General features: G+C 43.1%; 1 protein-coding gene across 7 annotated transcripts in view; it reads right to left on the reverse strand.

The window, feature by feature from the left end:
* Positions 1–13,854: 13,854 nt before the first annotated feature.
* LOC137383789 (bile acid receptor-like) overlaps positions 13,855–22,880 on the reverse strand; it is a 181,451-nt gene continuing 172,425 nt past the window's right edge. For all 7 annotated transcript variants that reach the window (XM_068056998.1, XM_068057000.1, XM_068056999.1 and 4 more), the window contains 2 exons: positions 19,982–20,095; positions 13,855–15,204 (listed from right to left, as the gene is read on the reverse strand). In XM_068056998.1, coding sequence (XP_067913099.1) covers positions 14,966–15,204; positions 19,982–20,095 — 353 coding nt within the window. In that variant the 3' untranslated portion in view covers positions 13,855–14,965. The remainder of the gene's footprint in view (positions 15,205–19,981; positions 20,096–22,880) is intronic.

Genomic DNA, 22,880 nt, shown 5'->3' on the forward strand with positions numbered 1-22,880 from the left:
TAAGGTCAGAGTGGGGAAAAATGGTAAAAATACAGAATTAAAGGCTCTTTATCTAAATGCATGCAGCATTCATAACAAGATGGATTAATTGATGGCACAAGTAGAAATAAATGCGTATGATATGATAGCCATTACAGAGACGTGGTTGCAGGGTGAACAAGGCTGGAAAATGAATATTCAAGGGTATTTGATATTTTGGAAGTATAGGAAGAAAGGAAAAGGAGGTGGGATAGCTCTGTTAATAAAGGCTGAGATCAGTACAGTTGTGAAAAATGATCTTGGCTCAGATGATCAAAATGTAGAATCAGTTTGGGTGGAAATAAGAAATAGCAAAGAAAGAAGTCACTGGTGGAAATAATTTATAAACCCCCTAACAGTAGCTATACTGTAGGACAGAGTATAAATCAGGAAATAATGGGGCTTGTAGGGAAGGTACTGCAATAATCATGAGCAATTTTTATCTTCATATAGCTTGGACTAATCAAATTGGCAAAGGTAGCCTGGAGGATGAGTTCATAGAGTGTATTAGAGACAGTTTGTTAGAATAATACGTGCTGGAATCAACCTGGGAGCAGGCTATTTTAGACCTGGTAATGTGTAATGTGACATAATTAATTAATGACCTCATAGTAAAGGATTCTCTATGCAAGAATGATCGTAACATGATAGAATTTTACTTTCAGTGTGAGGGAAAGAAATTTGAGTCTGAAACTAGCGTCTTAAACTTAAATAAAGGCAATTACAAGGGTATGAAGACAGAGTTGGCTAAAGTAGCCTGGGAAAATAAGTTTAAAGGTAAGATGGTAGCGAAAAAGTGACAGACATTTAAGGAGATATTTCATAACTCTCAACAAAGATATATTCCATTGAGAAGGATGCGCCGTCCATGTCTAACTAAGGAAGTTAAGGATGGTATCAAACTGAAAGAAAAGGCCTTCAATGCCGTAAAGATTAGTGGTAGGCCTGAATATTGGAAAAATCTCAGAAACCAGCAGAGGATGACTAAAAAAAAAGGGAGAAATTAGAGCATGAGAGTAAACTAGCATGAAATATAAAAACAGACAGTAAAATCTTCTACGATTATATATAAAAAGGGAGTAGCTAAGGTAAGTGTTGGTCCCTTAGAGGATGAGACTGGGGAATTCATAATGGGAAACAAGGAAATAGCAGAGACTTTGAACAAGTATTTTGTATCTGTCTTTACCATAGAAGACACATTAAACAACCCAAGAATTATAGAAAATCAAGAGGCAAAAGGGGGGGAGGAACTTAAAACAATCACTAACACTAGAGAAAAAGTACGACTAAGGCTTAAGGCTGACAAGTCTCCTGGACCTGAAGACCTGCATCCTAGGGTGTAAAAGAAGTGGCTGCAACGATAGTGGATGCATTGGTTGTAATCTTCTAAAATTCGCTGGATTGTGGAAATATTCCAGCGGATTGGAAAACCAGCAATGAAACATCTCTATTCAACAAAGAAGGGAGACAAAAAGTGGGAAATTATAGGCCAGTTAGTCTAACAACTGCCATTGGGAAAATGCTAGAATCCATTATTAAGGAAGTAATAGCAGGACATTTAGGAAATCATAATGCAATCAGGCAGAGTCAGTTTGGTTTTATGAAAGGTAAATCATGTCTGGCAAATTTATTGGAGTTCTTTGAGGATATAACAAGCAAGGTGGATAAAGAGGAACCAGTAGATATAGTATATTTGGATTTCCAAAAGGCATTCGATAAGATGCCACATAAAAGGTTACTACAAAAGATAACTGCTCGTGGTGTTGGGGGTAATATATTAGCATGGATAGAGGATTGGATAACTAACAGGAAACAGAGAGTCAGGATAAATGGGTCATTTTCAGGTTGCAAACTGTAACTATTGGACTGCCACAGGGATCAGTGCTGGGGCCTCAACTATTTACAATCTACATTAATGACTTAGATGCAGAGACCGAGTGTATTATAGCCAATAGAGAATGTCAGAGGTAAGAGCAAGGATGGCCCCACGCTTCAGTGATGCCTCCCTGCTGATTCTCCTCCAGGCCGCAAGGGAAAGGTGGGAGGCCCTCTTCCCCAGCAATGGCAAGAAGAAGTCTTCCCGCCTGACCAAGCAAGCCTGGACAAGATCGCAGAGGAAGTCAGCAGGCATGGGGTCACCTGATGCAATTGGGTGCAGTGCCGAAAGAGGACAATCACATCCTGTGTTCAGCCAAGGTAAGTGCTACACTCCAGAGTTGCTTTGTGCGATTTGGGTGTCACTCACGGGGGTGCAACCTGGTGAGGGTGCCACAGCCATTCCAAGGACAGGGAAGGTAACAACAGATTCACAATAGATGCATGGCTACAACTGTGAAACACACCACCGTCATTTGTACCTCAGCCCAAGTAAATTCCATGACAGGGTGAATCAGTATGAGATACATTACATCCCCCAGTTAGTGACGAGGGGCCCATGTTAGCAGAACAGTCATGGTGAAATATATGCCAATTTATAAGGGTGTTTAAGAAGGGTGGCAAGGATAATCCAGGAAATTATAGGCCGGTGAGCCTTACGTCAGTGGTAGGGAAACTATTAGAGAGGATTATTCGGGACAGGATTTACTCCCATTTGGAAACAAATGAACTTATTAGCGAGAGACAGCATGGTTTTGTGAAGGGGAGGTCGTGTCTTACTAATTTGATTGAGCTTTTTGAGGAAGTGACAAAGATGATTGATGAAGGAAGGGCAGTGGATGTTATCTATCTGGACTTTAGCACAGCCTTTGACGAGGTCCCGCATGGCAGACTGGTACAAAAGGTGCAGTCACACGGGATCAGAGGTGAGCTGGCAAGATGGATACTTAACTGGTTCGGTCATAGAAGACAGAGGGTAGCAGTGGATGGATGTTTTTCTGAATGGAGGGATGTGACAAGTGGTGTTCCGCAGGGATCAGTGCTGGGACCTTTGCTGTTTGTAGTATATATAAATGATTTGGAGGAAAATGTAGCTGGTCTGATTAGTAAGTTTGCGGATGACACAAAGGTTGGTGGAGTTGCGGATAATGATGAGGATTGTCAGAGGATACAGCAGGATATAGATCAGTAGGAGACTTGCGCGGAAAAATGGCAGATGGAGTTTAATTCGGACAAATGTGAGGTAATGCATTTTGGAAGGTCTAATGCAGGTGGGAGGTATACAGTAAATGGCAGAACCCTTAGGAATATTGACAGGCAGAGAGATCTGGGCGTACAGGTCCACAGGTCACTGAAAGTGGCAACACAGGTGGATAAGGTAGTCAAGAAGGCATATGGCATGCTTGCCTTCATCGGTCGGGGCATAGAGTATAAAACTGGCAAGTCATGTTGCAGCTGTACAGAACTTTAGTTAGGCCACACTTAGAATATTGCGTGCAATTCTGGTCGCCACACTACCAGAAGGACGTGGAGGCTTTGGAGAGGGTACAGAGGAGGTTTACCAGGATGTTGCCTGGTCTGGAGGGCATTAGCTATGAGGAGAGGTTGGAAAAACTTGGATTGTTTTCACTGGAACGACGGAGGTGGAGGGGTGACATGATAGAGGTTTACAAAGTTATGAGCGGCATGGACAGAGTGGATAGTCAGAAGCTTTTTCCCAGGGTGGAAGAGTCAGTTACTAGGGGACATAGGTTTAAGGTGCGAGGGGCAAAGTTTAGAGGGGATGTACGAGGCAAGTTTTTTACACAGAGGGTGGTGAGTGCCTGGAACTTGCTGCCAGGGGAGGTGGTGGAAGCAGATACGATAGCGACGTTTAAGAGACATCTTGACAAATACATGAATAGGAAGGGAATAGAGGGATATGGTCCCTGGAAGTGCAGAAGGTGTTAGTTTAGGCAGGCATCAAGATCGGCGCAGGCTTGGAGGGCCGAATGGCCTGTTCCTGTGCTGTACTGTTCTTTGTTCTTTGTTTGTTATAACTGTAACATCCTTCCTTTCGCAAGAGAAGAGGGCCCATAACAGGAATTTAGAATTTTTTAGAACATTACAGCGCAGTACAGGCCCTTCGGCCCTCGATGTTGCGCCGCCCTGTGAAACCATCTGACCTACACTATTCCATTTTCATCCATGTGTCTATCCAATGTCCACTTAAATGCCCTTAAAGTTGGCGAATCTACTACTGCTGCAGGCAGGGCGTTCCACGCCCTTACTACTCTCTGAGTAAAGAAACTACCTCTCACATCTGTCCGATATCTATCACCCCTCAACTTGAAGCTATGTCCCCTCGTGTTTGCCATCACCATCCGAGGAAAAAGACGCTCACTATCCACCCTATCTAACCCTCTGATTATCTTATATGTCTCTATTAAGTCACCTCTCCTCCTCCTTCTCTCCAACGAAAACAACCTCAAGTCCCTCAGCCTTTCCTCGTAAGACCTTCCCTCCATACCAGGCAACATCCTAGTAAATCTCCTCTGCACCCTTTCCATAGCTTCCACATCCTTCCTATAATGCGGTGACCAGAACTGCACGCAATACTCCAGGTGCGGTCTCACCAGAGTTTTGTACAGCTGCAGCATGACATCGTGGCTCCGAAACTCGACCCCCCTACTAATAAAAGCTAACACACCATATGCCTTCTTAACAGCCCTATTAACCTGGTTAGCAACCTTCAGGGATTTATGCACCTGGACACCAAGATCTCTCTGTTCATCTACAGTACCAAGAATCCTCCCATTAGCCCAGTACTCTGCATTCCTGTTACTCCTTCCAAAGTGAATCACCTCACACTTTTCCGCATTAAACTCCATTTGCCATCTCTCAGCCCAGCTCTGCAGCCTATCTATGTCTCTCTGTACCCGACAACATCCTTCGGCACTATCCACAACTCCACCGACCTGAGTGTCATCTGCAAATTTACTAACCCACCCTTCTACACCCTCTTCCAGGTCATTTATAAAAATGACAAACAGCAGTGGCCCCAAAACAGATCCTTGCGGTACACCACTAGTAACTAAACTCCAGGATGAACATTTGCCATCAACCACCACCCTCTGTCTTCTTTCAGCTAGCCAATTTCTGATCCAAAGCTCTAAATCACCTTCAACCACATACTTGCGTATTTTCTGCAATAGCCTACCGTGGGGAACCTTATCAAACGCCTTACTGAAATCCATATACACCACATCCACTGCTTTACCCTCATCCACCTGTTTGGTCACCTTCTCGAAAAACTCAATAAGGTTTGTGAGGCACGACCTACCTGTCACAAAACCGTGCTGACTATCTCTAATGTACTTATTCTTTTCAAGATGATTATAAATCCTGTCTCTTATAAACTTTTCCAACATTTTACCCACAACCGAAGTAAGGCTCACAGGTCTATAATTACCAGGGCTGTCTCTACTCCCCTTCTTGAACAAGGGGACAACATTTGCAATCCTCCAGTCTTCCGGCACTATTCCTGTCGACAATGACGACATAAAGATCAAGGACAAAGGCTCTGCAATCTCCTCCCTAGCTTCCCAGAGAATCCTAGGATAAATCCCATCTGGCCCAGGGGACTTATCGATTTTCACACTTTCCAAAATTGCTAACACCTCCTCCTTGTGAACCTCAATCCCATCTAGCCTCGTAGCCTGAATCTCAGTATTCTCAACAACATTTTCTTTCTCTACTGTAAATACTGACGCAAAATATTCATTTAACACTTCCCCTATCTCCTCTGATTCCACACACAACTTCCCACTACTATCCTTGATTGGCCCTAATCTAACTCTAGTCATTCTTTTATTCCTGATATACCTATAGAAAGCCTTAGGGTTTTCCCTGATCCGATCCACCAATGACTTCTCGTGTCCTCTCCTTGCTCTTCTTAGCTCTCCCTTTAGATCCTTCCTGGCTAGCTTGTAGCTCTCAAGCGCCCTAACTGAGCCTTCACGTCTCATCCTAACAAAAGCCTTCTTCTTCCTCTTGACAAGCGCTTCAACTTCTTTAGTAAACCACGGCTCCCTCGCACGACAACTTCCTCCCTGCCTCACAGGTACATACTTATCAAGGACACGCAGTAGCTGCTCCTTGAATAAGCTCCACATTTCGATTGTTCCCATCCCCTGCAGTTTCCTTCCCCATCCTACGCATCCTAAATCTTGCCTAATCGCATCATAATTTCCTTTCCCCCAGTTATAATTCTTGCCCTGCGGTATATACCTGTCCCTGCCCATCGCTAAGGTAAACCTAACCGAATTGTGATCACTATCACCAAAGTGCTCACCTACATCTAAATCTAACACCTGGCCGGGTTCATTTCCCAGTACCAAATCCAATGTGGCATCGCCCCTGGTTGGCCTGTCTACATACTGTGTCAGAAAACCCTCCTGCACACACTGGACAAAAACTGACCCATCTAAAGTACTCGAACTATAGTACTTCCAGTCGATATTTGGAAAGTTAAAGTCCCCCATAACAACTACCCTGTTACTCTCACCCCTGTCGAGAATCATCTTCGCTATCCTTTCCTCTACATCTCTGGAACTATTCGGAGGTCTATAAAAGACTCCCAACAGGGTAACCTCACCTCTCCTGTTTCTAACCTCAGCCCATACTACCTCAGTAGCCGAGTCCTCAAACGTCCTTTCTGTCGCTGTAATACTCTCCTTGATTAACAATGCCACACCCCCCCCTCTTTTACCATCTTCTCTGTTCTTACTGAAACATCTAAATCCCGGAATCTGCAACATCCATTCCTGCCCCTGCTCTACCCATGTCTCCGAAATGGCCACTACATCGAGATCCCAGGTACCAACCCATGCTGCAAGCTCACCCACCTTATTCCGGATGCTCCTGGCGTTGAAATAGACACACTTTAAACCAGGTTCTTGCTTGCCAGTGCCCTCTTGCGTCCTTGTAACCATATCCCTGACCTCACTACTCTCAACATCCTGTACACTGGCACCACAATTTAGGTTCCCATTCCCCTGCTGAATTAGTTTAAACCCCCCCGAAGAGCACTAGCAAACCTCCTCCCCAGGATATTGGTACCCCTCTGGTTCAGGTGAAGACCATCCTGTTTGTAGAGGTCCCACCTACCCCAGAAAGAGCCCCAATTATCCAGGAAACCAAAACCCTCCCTCCTGCACCATCCCTGCAGCCACGTGTTCAACTCCTCTCTCTCCCTATTCCTCGCTTCGCTATCACGTGGCACGGGCAACAACCCAGAGATAACAACTCTGTTTGTTCTCGCTCTAAGCTTCCACCCTAGCTCCCTAAATTTCTGTCTTAAATCCCCATCTCTCTTCCTACCTATGTCGTTGGTGCCTATGTGGACCACGACTTGGGGCTGCTCCCCCTCCCCATTAAGGATCCCAAAAACACGAAGGAGATGGCCAGGACTGGTGGTGGTGTGCTAGACCTGGGTCCTCTCAGTCAGGCAGAAGAATAGACCCTAGAACAGGGGGGTGCCAAGGTGGATATGCTATATCAAACGGGGAGATTGGGGTCCCTGCAGAAGAGAGTGATTATTGCTGATCATTGAAAAATTTATTAATAACGTGGAGCTACCTCTAGCATGTTGTCCTTCATGGGATATGTATAGCCTAACCTGCACATGTTTTTCTCGTATCTTGCAGGTCGGCGTTCGGAGGTGACCGCAACCCTAGAGCGACTCCCATCAACCACTGAGGAGGAGCAATACTCACTGGATGCACCGGCTCATGACTCTATTGCGCCCTCACCAGCGCAGATACTTTTGCCTCGGTGGGTAACTGCTCGTATTTAGAATCAGGATCACAAGCTGGTGAGAGCACCACACGTGGCCGAGCAGCTGGCTGAAGCCGAGACAGCTGAGATCTCTGACAGTCAGAGGACTGTGGTTGGCCAAGTCCATGCTGAGCCGCAGGCTGGTGACGAGCCTCTGGGGTGTCGACAACCCAGGGCATGCTGAGGTTGCAGGGAGAAGTAAGGCAACATCTGGCGGAGATGCCAGAGGCCGTGCAAAGCCTTGAGCAAACGATAGGGGAGTCCATCCATTCCATGACTACTGCCATGTTCCAGGCATACCAGTGCATGGTTTTCTCCATTGAGAGGTTACAAACATACAAATTAGGAACAAGAGGAAGCCATTTGGCCCCTTTAGTCTGGTCTGCCATTCAATAAGATCATGGATGATCTGATTGTAACCTCAACTCCATATTCTTGCCTACCCCCAATAACCTTTCACCCCCTTGCTGATCAAGAATCTATCTACCTCTGCCTTAAAAATATTCAAAGACTCTGCTTCCACCTCCTTTTGAGGAAGAGAATTCTAAAGACTCACAACCCTCTGAGAGAAAAAAATTCTCATCTCTGTCTTAAATGGGTGACCCCTTAATTTAAAATAGTGACCCCTAGTTCTAGATTCTCCCACAAGGGGAAACTTCCTTCCCACATCCACCCTGTCAACACTCTTATGTGTTTCAATCAGGTTGCCTCTTACTCTTCTAAACTCCAATGGATGCAAATCTAGCCTGCCCAACCATTCCTCATAAGACAACCCGCCCATTCCAGGTATTAGTCTTGTAAACCTTCCCTGAACTGCTTCCAACACATTTACATCCTTCCTTAAATAAGGAGACAAATACAGATCACAGTACTCCAGATGTGGTCTCACCAATGTCCTGTGTAACAGAAGCATAACCTCCCTACTTTTGTATTCAGTTTCCCTCGTAATAAATGATAACATTTTATGAGCTTTCCTAATTACTTCTGTATCTGCATACTAACCTTTATTTATTTTTTATTTATTTAGAAATACAGCACTGAAACAGGCCCTTCGGCCCACCGAGTCTGTGCCGACCAACAACCACCCATTTATACTAATCCTACATTAATCCCATATTCCCTACCACATCCCCACCATTCTTCTACCACCTACCTACACTAGGGGCAATTTACAACGGCCAATTTACCTATCACCTGCAAGTCTTTGGATGTGGGAGGAAACCGGAGCACCCGGCGAAAACCCACGCAGACACAGGGAGAACTTGCAAACTGCGCACAGGCAGTACCCAAAATCGAACCCGGGTCCCCGGAGCTGTGAGGCTCTTTTGCAATTCATGCACTAAAACCCAGATCCCTCTGCATCTCAGAGCTCTACAATTTCTCACCATTCAGATAACATGCTTCTTTTTTATTCTTCCTGCCATAATGGACAATTTCACATTTTCCCACATTATTTTCCATTTGCCAGATCTTTTCCAACTCACGTAGCCTATCTATATCCCTTTGTAGCCTCCTTATGTCCTCTTCACAATTCACTTTCCTACCTATCTCTGTGTCATCAGGAAATTTAGCAACCACGCCTTTGGTCCCTTCATCCAAGTCATTGATATAAATTGTAAAAAGTTGACGCCCCAACACTGATAGCTGTGGCACACCACTCGTTACATCCTGCCAACCAGAAAATGACCCATTTATGCCTATTTTCTATTTCCTGATAGTGAGTCAATCCTCTATCCATGCCAAAATGTTACCCCCTACACCATGAGCTTTTATTTTTCGCAATAACCTTTGATGTGGCACCTGATCAAATGCCTTCTGGAAATCTAAGTACAGTACATCCACCGATTCCCCTTTATCCACAGCACAAGTTACTTCTTCAAAGAACTCCAACAAATTGGTTAAACATGATTTCGTTTTAACAAAACCATGTTGACTCTACCTGATCACCTGGAATGTTTCTAAATGCCCTGCTATAACGTCTTTAATAACGGCTTCTGTCATTTTCCCTATGACAGATGTTAAACTAACTGGCCTGTAGTTTCTTGCTTTCTGTCTACCTCCTTTTTTGAATAAAGGAGTTACATTGGCTATTTTCCAATCGAGTGGAACCTTCCCCGAATCTAGAGAATTTTGGAAAATTAAAACCAACGCATCAATTATCTCACTAGCCACTTCTTTTCGGACCCTAGAATGAAGTCCATCAAGACCCGGGGACTTGTCAGCCTGCTGCTCCAACAATTTGTTCAGTACCACTTCCCTGGTGATTGTAATTTTCTTGAGTTCCTCCCTCCCTTCCATTTCATGACTTACAGTTAATACTGGGATGTTACTTGTATCCTCAATAGTGAAGACCGATGCAAAATATCTGTTCAATTCATCTGTCATCTCCTTATTTTCCTTTATCAATTCCCCAGATTCACTTTCTATAGGACCAATGCTCACTTTGTTAACTCTTCTCTTTTTTAAATATCTATAGAAACTCTTACTATCTGTTTTTATATTTCTAGCTAGCTTTCTCTTGTACTCTAATTTTTCCCTCCTCATTAATCTTTTAGTTGTTCTTTGCTCCTTTTTATATTCTGTTCAATCTTCTGACCTGCCACCCATCTTTACGCAATTATATGCTTTTTCTGTAAGCTTCATACTATCTTTAACTTTTTTAGTTAACCACGGATGGTGGTTCCTCCCCTTGGAATTTTTCTTTCTTGTTGGAATGTATCTATTCTACGTATTCTGAAATATGCCCTTAAATGTCTGCCATTGCATCTCTATTGGCCTATCCCACATGGGCCCAGGTGCAAAATTTAGCTGGTCTGCATTCAGACAACACAGAAGGGAAAGACGCGAAAGACAACATGCCTGAAGGTCGGCCTTTATTGCATTCTCATTGAGTAGACATTGGGGTGGCTGAAAGTGGATCATTATGAGAATGTCTCTTGCCTCCTTTGTGCTTCGCTCACCATGTCTGGGCTCCATCATCATGTTGTCATTTTCCATAGCTGCTTGGCCCTGACTCTCCTCTGCGTTCTCTTTGTCGTTCAAGCATGTCTTCCTCATGTAAGGCCGTCGCCCCCCCCCCCCCCGCATAGTGCTAGATTATACAGAGTGCAGCAGACCAGCACAATAAGTGAAACCCTCGCTGTGGCATACTGCAGGGAACCACCAGATCGATCAAGGCAGCAGAACCTCACCTTCAGCAGCCCAATGGCCTGCTCAATGGTCGCTCGGGTGGATCCATGGCAAGCATTGTACCTCTCCTCCGTAGCATTGCCAGGGTTCTTCACAGGCATCAGAAGTCAAGTCGCAATGGGTAGCCCTTATCCCTGAGAATCCATTCCTGAAGGCGAGCGGGGGTGGGGGGTTGAAAAGCTGAGGCATCTGGGACTGTGGCTGCTTCCTGGGAAGTGGGCACACACCTGTAGGAAATGCCTTTGGTGGTCGCAGACCAGTTGAACGTCGATTGAATGGAAGCCCTTCCTGTTAATGAAGGAATCTGGCTGGTCCTTGCGAGCCTTGATGGCCACATGCATACAATCTATTATACCTTGCACCTGCGGGAATCCAATTATCGCCCTGAAACCAATGGCCCTCTCAGCCTGACTGTCAGGGTCGCTCCGGTAGTGCACATGGTCGCCATCCCTCTTGAACAGGGCATTGGTCACCTTGTTGATGCAGCGATGCGCTGCGGCCTGGGAAACCCTACATATGACCCCGGTCGATCCATGGAAAGATCCCAATGAGTAGAAGTTGATTGTCACAGTTATCCTTAGCGCCTCTGGCACTGGATGACCCCCAAATCCCATTGGTTGCAAATCATCCTGTAGAAGGCCACGTAGGTCTGTGATGGCCTTCCTGGAGAGCCGTAGTCTTCACTGACAGCATCACTCGGACATCTGGAGGTAGGTGATGTGAGTCCTGTAGACTGTCTGGCGTACTTGGGCCCTTCGTGGCCTTGCTGGCTGCTGCTGTTCGTGTCTTGGAGTTTCAGGGTCAGGTGCAACTGCCTTTCGGGCCTGCCTCCATCACTGCCTCAACACTCCAAGGGGATCCAGAAACACAGGGTGTATGAGACCCATGGCAGGTGCCCTGGACCTTTGGCTCCCTTCAGATGCAGAGATGAGCCTATCTAGGTAAATATGTTTGTCAATCTTTGCTCATCTGGATGCCTGAAGAGCCTCAAGACTAAAGGTTAATTTTTATTCCAGCTGTGTGAGACATCACAAACATTACAACATCACTTATGATACCCTTTAATGACCCTCCCCGACACACACAACCTTTACCCTTGAAGCACCCCGATACACACATCCCCCTTGCAGAGCACTTACGATACACAGAACCCTCTTGCCGAGAACCCCCGAAACACAGAAACCGCTTGCACACTCAGCATAGCAGCAAAGGCTGCAGTACCCCCCACTTACTCTATGCCACTATGCTCAGGTTACCTTCCTTTTCACGGCACTGAGGCCTCTCACAAGATTACAGACCATTCATAGAATCGCAAATAATTACCTTCAAATTACTGCTAAACAGCATTTCAGCAATTTAAATTAGGTTGCCGTTGTGTCAGGGTGTCAGTAATGCCACAGTACCTCCCTGCCTCTGACATAACTGGCACACTGCGGCATGGGGCTGGGTTTCGGGACCGATAGACCCGCGGCAATTCTCCATCCCTGCATGCCACCAACCCTCCTTAGATGGGAGCACAAAATTCAGCCCAAAGTGTCTGCAAAGAGATATAGATAGGTTAAGTGAGTGGACAAAAATTTGGCAGATGGAGTATCATGTAGGAAAATGTGAGGTTGTCCATTTTGGCAGGAAAAATAGAAAAAAATATTATTTAAATGGAGAGAAACTGCAGAATGCTGTGATGCAGAGGGATCTGGGTGTCCTTGAGTATGAATCACAAAAATTGTGGTACTGCAAGTAATTAGGAAGGCAAATGGAATATTGGCCTTTATTGCAAGGGGGATGGAGTATAATATTAGGGAAGCTTTGTTACAACTGTACAGGGCATTGGTGAGACTGCACCTAGAGTACTGTGACAATTTTGGTCTCCTTACGTAAGGAGGGATATTAGAAGCAGTTCAGAGAAGGTTCATTGGCAGATAGCTGGGATGAAGGGGTTGTCTTATGAGGAAAGGTTGGGCCTATACTCATTGGAGTTTCTAAGAATGAGAGGTGATCTTATTGAACCATAAGATTCTGAGGGAGCTCGACCGGGTAGCTGCTGAGAGGATGTTTCCCCTTGTGGGGGTAGTAGAACTAGGGGGCACAGTTGCAAAATAAGGGAGTCTCCCTTTTAAGACAGAGATGAGGAGGAATTTCTTCTTTCAGAGAGTTGTTAATCTTTGGAATTCTCTTCCTCAGAGAACAGTAGAGGCTGGGTCATTGAATATATTCAAGGCTGACTCAGACAGATTTTTGGTCTACAAGGGAGTCAAGGGGTTATGTGGAGCCAACAGGAAAGTGGAGTTAAAGCCACAATCAGATCAGCCACAATCTTATCGAATGGCGGAGCAGGCTCGAGGGGCTGAAAAGTTTATTCCTGTTCCTATTTCTTATGATCTTCTGAATGCAGTAGGCAATGCATGGGATGGGTCCAAGAGGGTTTGAGTTTTGATGGGCCTTATCGTCTTTTCCCATTAATCTTTTCCATTTTTATTCAATATTTCTCTGCATTAACGCTCTAAACCTGGATAAGGAATTTGCTTCCTGACCTTCTCAGCGTTGCTGTTTCATCAGCTGCTACAAGTTACCTGAGAATAGCTTAGCTTGACTCACTCATTCAGCTTTCTGTAGGGAACCAATTCAACTTTACTTGACATCTGTGTCATATTCTGTTTGACAGGAGAAATTGGTAGAAAGTTGCACCCTACCACATAGCAAGGTCACATCAGTTTGCTAATACATGAGGTGGCATGTAATTGTTTCTGAACTTTTCAGTCATTCACTTTCAATAATTCAACAACCAAATATGTAAGTAATCCAGTGCTTTGTGCATGGAATGATATGTAATACTAGTTGTACCTGTGATTGCTTATGTAGAGAGTTCCTATTATCAATCATGTTCTCAAACAGGTGTCGACTTTAAGTCAGAATATTCAGTGATATATGCTGATTATATAATGGCTGATTTTATTCAGTGAATACACGTATAAACACCAATTATAGCTCTTTAATTGTGATGTGCGGGGCTTTTAAACTGTCAGGTAGTCACAGACAAATACATAGGATCATTGTGTATCTGGCACTTGCCATTTATGTGTATTTTGCCGATATTTACAAATTGCGTTTTGCCATTATATATAACATGGGTTACCCGTGAAGGGTGTCACAATACAGTTCTTCAATACAGATTTGGAATTATCAGAAAGCATTAGAAACTAGTGACAATTAAAGCCCCTTGTGGTGTCATGTCTAGCTATTCATTTAGTTTTTCATACAATAAGCATATAGTTATCATTTTAATATTTTCTTACTTATAAAAATAATTATCATATTTTTTAAAGTTACTTACTCCAAGTGACAGCCTCTAAATATCCTCACTTATAAAAAATGCCCATTGTTTTCAATTAAAATTCACAAGCAATGTATAACATAATAGTTTATTGAATATTCTTAATTTCTAGCACTTCACGATATGTTGCATTCTCTTCTATAAAACACTCAAATACAATAGATTTGTTAAAACAATTCAAAATGCATTTTTGGTGATTTTGTAATTTCATATATTTACCCCAACATTTTGGAGTATTTAATGTAAATTCATGTCAAAATTAAAAAAGATTTCTTGAGAATTTAGACACATTTGGGGAATGTAACTGTCTAAAAGGCTGCTTTTGAAGCTGGTGCTCAGCTTAAACTTTCCCAGAAAACTCCCTGATCTTACATTAGGAACATGAATTACAAACTGTCTTAATTACTGTCAGGCCAGTCTTACACTGATTGAGAGCAAATGCTTTACAAAGTAAAAATATAATGGCCAAGTGGTTGGTGACAAACCAAATAAAAGCTGTTGGTCAATATAATAAACAAAAGTTTGATATAAAAACAAAAGCCTCAGTTACTGTAATAACTACCATGAAAATTAATTTTCCTTCCACATATTCTGGTATAGTAGCTGCTGATTGATGGAAATTAAAGCAAGATCTTGGATCAATCATTTTCTGTGGTTTTGAACTCCAAAAAATAAGCCTGGTTTGCAGCTGAACTGACCAGTCCAAAAACATCTATCAAGTCCTGCTGTAATCCTTCACTGTACATCCCAAATTTCACACAGCAGCGGTGTGAGTTTCTGATCCTTCATCTTCCATGACATCAATACCTCTGAATGGTTGTGGTTGAGGGTTCTAAGTTGAGTAAGTCGGCCCAACAGCCGAGCAAAGCGCTGTGGACTCTCTGGATGATGGATCTTGGAGTACTTGTATAAAATCTCCAAAAGAGGCTCCTGTAGCTTTTCTACATGCATTTTATTCTTTATATAGGGTCGATCTACAGAACAACACAACAGAGCCATAAGTTGTGAACAACAAAACATGGCATAGTTACAAATCTGAACGTACATGGGGTTGATTTTTGTTTTTCAGCCAAGGGTACAGCATAGAAGGGAAAATATGGTAGAGAGGTTTGTCTGTCCATTTCAATACCTACTATTTCACATCCGTTGAAATGAATGGAAAGGAAGTCCAGCTAGTTCTATTAGTGGTGTGTGAACTTTCTTTCTGTGCTGTACCTAGGTGATGCTGACCAACCAACCAGTAAAGAAAAAAATCTAACCCCATGATGCTGGTAGTATTCTAATGAAATTGTTCAAGGAGGTGAACCAGTTGTAACACGAATGTCGAAAATTTCAAAGAGCAGATAAAAGAAAATCCACTTTTTTGGTGAGTTTTCAAAGGTTTGTGCTACCAGGTGCAATGTGTGTCTTGACCTTTTCACCAGCAAAAACTGCAGTGTCATCAACCTGACTGCCCACATCTTCTTGCTTCCTTCTATGCCATAACTGAAGAAGTTTTTTGAATGCTTGTCAGTGTTACAGATACTCACACTTATTGTTTTTAAATAATATGTAAATGCAGCTGTCTGACCAGGATTCTTACTCCTATCGGCGAAAACATACAGCACCATAGGTCTATTTCTATTCATTCAAGCTACTAAATAATTTGAATTTTTTTAGTCATAAAAAGCGTCCTGTGCTGTATTAGTTCAATTGCTTAATTCAAATTACTGGATAATTTGTGATGCAAAAGGGTTTTTGAATTGTCATGAGATTGTAAATGAAATGAATGGAAAGGAAGGCAAAGCCGCAAACATAAAGAAAGTCAACACTATAAGTACAGTAAAAAGTAGCTATAATAATAAATTCTGATATTTTCCTTCATTAAGATACCCATTAGTTATCTTGACTGAAGTGTAATGCACAGTTAAGGAGCATTTATGAGACAGGATTCATCTGTTCAGGAAATTTTTGTTTATACAGGAAAAGGAAGCTGCAAAGAACCTTTTCCTACCTGTGTCCGCAATTAAACTTTCTCATCTTTTGATTAGGCACTTTACAACCTTCCGGACTCGATATCGATTTCAATGATTTCAGACCACTGCTTCTATATTTTTGGACAGCAGGTGCTGCTAATGATTGTGCTGTTGCCATTTACAGATCCTCAAGGATCACCTTTTTTTTAACTTGTCCCTTTGCCTTGCACCATCATCCCTTTTGTTATTTAATCACTCCAGCTTTCTACCCAATCACAGACCTGCCCTTTTGTTCTTTCCTCCCCTCCTCCCACCATCCCTCCAACAACCTTTCCCTGCCTCTGTACTTGCTTAAATACTGTTAGATCCCCAATTCTTCCAGAACTGATTATCAACCTCTAGAGGGCCCGATTTTAACTCTGTGTAAGTGGATGGGTTTGAAATAAATTAAAATCTCACCCTCTGTTTCTCTCTGCACAGATGCTGTCCAATCTGCTAAGTATTTCCAGCATTTTCTGCTTTTTATTTCTAAAGTTGAGTGTGATGTAAAATAAAACTCTTCTTATAACAATCACACTATATCTTAGATTAGCTTCAGAATGTGCACTCCACCTTACCACTGCATCATATTCATTTTCAAAATGTAAGCATTCTTGAGGGCAATTATCAATTATTACCAAATTATCAGTGGTTTAATGCTGTGAGACTACACCCACTAGAAACAGCAATGAGACTGCCACAAAATCTGATACCTCTGACAGGGTGCAAAGAAAGGAGATCATCTGATTCAAAACAGGCCACAGAAATGCTAATTCAGTGTTAATCAACAGTGTCAATACATGAAACTCTTATTTTGAATTCATATAAATACAAGTGGTCAAAATTAAGATATTTATATTTTAGACCAATTCTGGCCACTTTGAATCTGATTATAACTGGCCCAGAACCAGTGTGAATATTGTACATACCAGTACTGGACCTCATTGGGTCATAGAAAAAGGAAGCGTAAGATTGTCTTGACAAAAAGAATGTAAAACCCAGAGGCTTCATGCCACTGTCATGCACTGTCATTAAATATATTTAGTTCTGCATATTAGAATCATAGAAAGTAAGGCACAAAAGTGGCCACTTGGCCCATTGTGTCTGTGGCGGCTGAAAAACGATCCACCCCCATTCTAATCCCACCTTTCAGCATTTGGTCTGTAGCCCTTCAGATTATAACACTTGAGGTACACATCCAGACTCCTTTTGAATGAGTTGCGGGTTTCTGCCTCAACTGTCCTTTCAGGCAGTGAGTTCCAGACCCCCACCATCCTCCCCGGGTGAAAGAATTTTTCAACTCTCTAATTTGTCTACCAATCACTTTACATCTATGTCCCCTAGTCACTGATCTCTCTACGAAGGTTCACCTTGATTTTGCTTGCCAATATTCTTTTATGCCCTCTCTTTGCTTTCCTAATTTCCTTTTTGATTTCACCCCTCCACTTTCTATATTCCTCTCGGCTTTCTGGAGTTTTGAGTTCTTGGTATCGGAAATAAGCTTTCCTTTTCTGCCTTATCTTACCCTCTAAGCTCCTTAACATCCATGGGGCTCTAGATTAGGCTGTCTCACCCTTTTACTTTGTGGGAACATGAACCACTTGAATCTCTCTTTGAATGCCTTCCACTGCTCTGACACTGATTTACCTTCAAGTAGCTGTTTCCAGTCCATGTTTGCTAAATCACTCCTCAGTTTAGTAAAATTGGCCTTGCCCCAATTGAGAACTCTAACTCCTGTTCTATTTATGTCCTTTTCCATAATTATGTTAAAACTGACTGAATTATGATCGCTACTACCAAAATGCTCTCCCATTGCCATTCCTTCCACATGCCCATCTTCATTTTCTAAAACTATGTCTAAAACTGTGCCCTCTTTTGTTGGACTTGCTGCATACTGGCCAAATGTTCTCCTGAATGCACCTCAAGAATTCTGCTCCCTCAATTCCTTTCACACTAAAACGATCCCAGTTAATATCGGGGTAGTTAAAATCCCCTACTATTACAGCCCTATTGCTCTTGCACTTCTCAGAGATTTGCCTACATATCTGCTCTTCTATCTCCCTCTGACTGTTCTATAGTACACTCCCAGCAGTGTGATTGCCCCTTTTTTGTTCCTTAGCTCAATCCATTTGGCCTCATTTGATGAACCTTTCTACATATCATCCGTCCTCACAGCTGTAATAGTTCCTTTGAATAAAATTACCACTCCCTCTCCTTTCTTATTCGGCTCCCTATCGCGTCTGCAAACCCTGTAACCAGGAACATTGAACTGCCATTCCTGTCCCTCCTTAAGCCATGTTTCTGTAATAGCTATGATATCATACTGCCATGTGTCTATCAGTGCCCTCAGCTCATCTGCTTTATTTGCTATACTCCTTGCATTGAAGTAGATGCCCTTGAGCATTGACAAACTCTTTTTTTTATTTTCTAACTTTTGTTTCCACTGTCTTCCAGACTCATCCATTAATTTCCTGCCTTCCATTTTAATTTCTGATTTTGTCCCAACTAAGTCTATCCTCAGTTCCCCAACCCCCTGCCAAACTAGTTTAAACCATCCCCAACAGCACTAGCAAAACGTCCCACAAGGAACTCAGTCCCGGCTCTGTTCAGGTGCAACCAGACCAGCCTGTACAGATACCATTTCCCCCAGAGTCGCCCCGATGTACCAGGAATCTAAAGCCCTCCCTCCTGCACCATCTTTCCAGCCACGCATTCATTTGTAATTCGGAGATGACTAATTTTGAGGTCCTGCTTGCTATTTTTACCTAGCTCCATAAATTCTAACTGCAGGACCACAGCCCTCTTTCTGCTTATGTCGTTGGTTCCGATGTGGACCACGACTGCTGGCTGTTCACCCTGCCCCTTCAGGATGCTCTGCAGCTGCACAGTGACTTCCTTGACCCTGGCACCAGGAAGACAACACACCATCTTGGATTCACGTCTGCGGCCACAGAAACACCTGTCTGATCCCCTGACTATTGAATCACCTATCACTATGGCTCTTCCAGTTTTCCCTGTACACCTCCCCCCCCACCCTGTGCAGCTGAGCCACCCGTGGTGCCATGGACTTGGCTTTAGCTGCACTCATCAGGTGCACCATCACTCTTCTCAGTATTCAGAACTGAATATCTGTTGGAGAGTGAGATGCACTCAGGGGTCTCCTGCACTACTTGCCTGTTTCTTTTCGACTGCCTGGTAGTCACTCATTCTCTGTCTTCCTGCATACTGTTAAGCTGCTGGGTGACCACATCTATAAAGGTACTATCCACGTAGCTGTCATCCTCACAAATGCACTGCAGTGTTCTGGAACATCCCTACTTTAATTTCATGTAATGAATCTTAGTTATTGCAACAAAATCAACTTCAACAAAAATTCATGTGCATCTCACAAACAGTCCATCAACATTAAAAATCTTTAAAAATGGGTTCCATATTGGCCACTTCTTCTGTCTACAACAGTTGTGCCAGCAACATATCTGTAAAGTTACAAAACTCTAAACTCAGCACTAAATTAAATAAAAAGTATAACTTTTCTGTTAAAATTCCAACAGCAGTGGTATGTATTGACAGACTATTAGATGCAGGTTCTGCCCATCACACATACAGATCCACTTAAACAGCACATCAGTTGCCATCTAAGTGGTGTAGTGTCCATAGCATTTTGGCTTTCCTTCATTGGAGCCAATCCTAAATAAAATCTGTGTTTGGTTGGATCCGATTATGATACTAGTGTAACTTAATTAGTTAATGTTTTTACCTGAAAAAAGAATTGTAGTTGCAGAAAGTAAGGCATATTCAGTGTCTGTCACATTCAGTTCCCCCATACTTCTGTAGAAATCGAACATTGGTGTTATAAATTCTTCAGCTGTACCTAGTTACACAGAGAAGCAACATTAAACTTTTAAAAATTCACTTTTAGTAAAAAAAAAAATCATTATAATGTGTGATATATTAAGTTTGATGAATATATCTAAAAGTTAGAGAAATAAATAAAATAAATTAAATGAGTACTAAAAGCTAATATTATAGTGACACTTTAAGAATTCATTCTTATACATAAATTTAAATGCTCATTCCCTTCTCATGAAATAATAGCCCAGTGATGGAAAAATAGTGAAGTGTATAATCTCATCTAGAATTTGCAGCATTTTGAAATTGCTTTTAACTTACCTGCATCTTAGTGTGGGTTGTATCATGGGGTTTGCTGTAGAAAGCAATGTAGTGGGAATGGTTTAAAACTTTAGAGATATTATTTGGATAATTAATCAGAATCAATTCAATTATTTTCATAGGTTAAGCCACTAATTTAATCATATCCATTGAAGTGAAAAAATACAGATTTTTTCTTTTGCTTGACCTGCCATCTGCGAAATTACACACTTTTAATATAGGGCTGGATTTTAAGTAGCCCTCGTGTTGAGATCCGTGGGGGGGCGGGCAGCGCATGACGATGGCTCCGGATGAGGCCCGCCACAGACCTCAATGCCGGCAGGGCCCAGCCTGATCCTCCCGGTAGCGGCGAGACTCCATGGCAGCACCCCCCGCCACCCCCACCGCTGGGCGACAGGACCACAATCAGCATATTCAAATTAATAAAATGAATACATTTACATTTACTCACCCGCAATCTTAAGGGTCTGCTGCGATCTTCGACGTGGCAGCTGGCATTCCCGCACCTTCAGATCCCCGTCCGGGAAAATGAGGGGCTACGCTGGTGGGGAGGGGGGATGATGTAAGTTTATCAGTGTGGTGGGGGGGAACGGGGTCAAATAAACATCATGGGTGTAGGCGATGGTGGGAAGGGTTGTACTTTAAACTTTGTGCAGTTTGAGGGGAGAGGTCAGGTGTTAAAAGTAAGTGTTTTGGCGGGGGAAGGGCAAATAGTTAATGTCATTGTTCCTGGGGGGGTGGGAGAGGGGCAAAAGAAATGTAGTCATTTAATTTTATTGTATATGTCTTTAAATATTTAAATTTCCCGGCAGGGCTGACTGCCCTTTAAAAATGGGGGTGGGGCGGGGGGGTGTGGTGCGGTCCACCTTGGCTACTTAAATGAGCCCCCGCACTTGAGATTGCAGGCAGGCGGGCGGGCCACCATTTTTGAACTCACTTCTGGAATCCAGCCCATCATCATGATTGTAGGGGAGTGGTGGGTGGAGTGGAATGTATTGATTTTTTCATTTTATTTTCATTGTAGCCTCTTTGTCACTATTTGAGAGGACAATCGGACCATAGTGCACATGTAGATAAAGGGTTATGTTTCAGATCCACCCGTGATTACAGATAGCTTCAAGTGCATTCCTTGAACCACTGTTCTCACTACATCCTGAAATCTAAACTCAATGCCATGTGACGCCACATGCATGCTCTTGGCCTCTCCAGCAGCACTGACTAAATCTATCTCAAAGCTGTCCAGGTCCCCACTTGCATTTCATCTTTCACCTCATCTGGCACTTTAACAAAAATCATATTTTCTTCCCTTCACATGTCAATTATCGCAAGCTTCAGCTTCATCCTCTTATGACCCCACCTCAATGAATTTCGAGCTTAGCATGACATTGAACTCTTCCGTCACTTTTGCCTTCGTCCCCACTTCTTTGGCCAAGAGTATTCCCCTTCACAGCAGGCCATTTTCCCATCTGCAGAATTCACATTCCACCTGGATACCTCCCTTTGGCCTCTTACCATCTCTATCTTTTCATTGATAACTGCTGGCCTGACATCAGCCGTCTCAATTTCTCTGCTCCCCTCACTCACTCTAACCTATCTCCCTCTGAACTTGCAGCACTCCATTCTCTCAGGAACAACCCTAACATTGTCATCAAACCTGCTGACAAAGGTGGCACTGTTATTGTTTGGCAAACCGATCTCAACTAGCTTAAGGCTGAATGCAAACAATCCGACACTGCCTCCGACCTCCTCTTGGACCATGATCAAGCCATTCTTTACAAGACTGTTACTGAGCCCATCTCTTTTGGAGTTCTTCCCACTACAGTCTCAAACCTCAAATTTCCCCAACCCCACACAGCCCACTTTTACCTCCTTTTCAAGATCCAGAAACAGGACTGCCCTGGTGGATCCATTGTTTCAGCCTGTTCTTGCCCCATAGAATTAATTTCTTCTATTTCAACTTTTTTTTTCTCCTGTTGTCCAGTCTCTTCGCACCTACATCTGTGACTCTTCTGATGCCCTCCACCCCTTCAACAGTTTTCAGCTTCCTGGCCCTGTCTACTTTTCACCAGGGACATCCAATTTCTTTACACCTCCATCCCTCATCAGGATGGTCTGAGGGTTCCCCGTTTCAACCTTGAATGGAGGCCCAACCAGTCCCGATCTAACCACCACCCTCCTCTACTTGGCCAAATTTGTTCTCACACTGAACAACTTCTCTATTAATACCACTCACTTCCTCCAATAAAAGGTATTGCAACGGGAATCCATATGGGTCTTTTTTAGGATATGTGGAACATTCTTTGTACCAATCTTAATCGGTTCCCTCTCTTTGCTCTTTTCCAGTATTTTGATGATTGTATCGGTGCCGTTTCCTGCTCTCACCCTGAACTGGAAAATGTTATCAATTATGCTTCCAATTTCCACCCTTCTCTTGCCTTCACATGTTCTATCTCTGATTCTTTCCTTCCCTTCTTTGACTTCTCAGT

Source organism: Heterodontus francisci, chromosome 25 (assembly GCF_036365525.1).
Source record: "Heterodontus francisci isolate sHetFra1 chromosome 25, sHetFra1.hap1, whole genome shotgun sequence".
NCBI lineage: Eukaryota > Metazoa > Chordata > Chondrichthyes > Heterodontiformes > Heterodontidae > Heterodontus > Heterodontus francisci.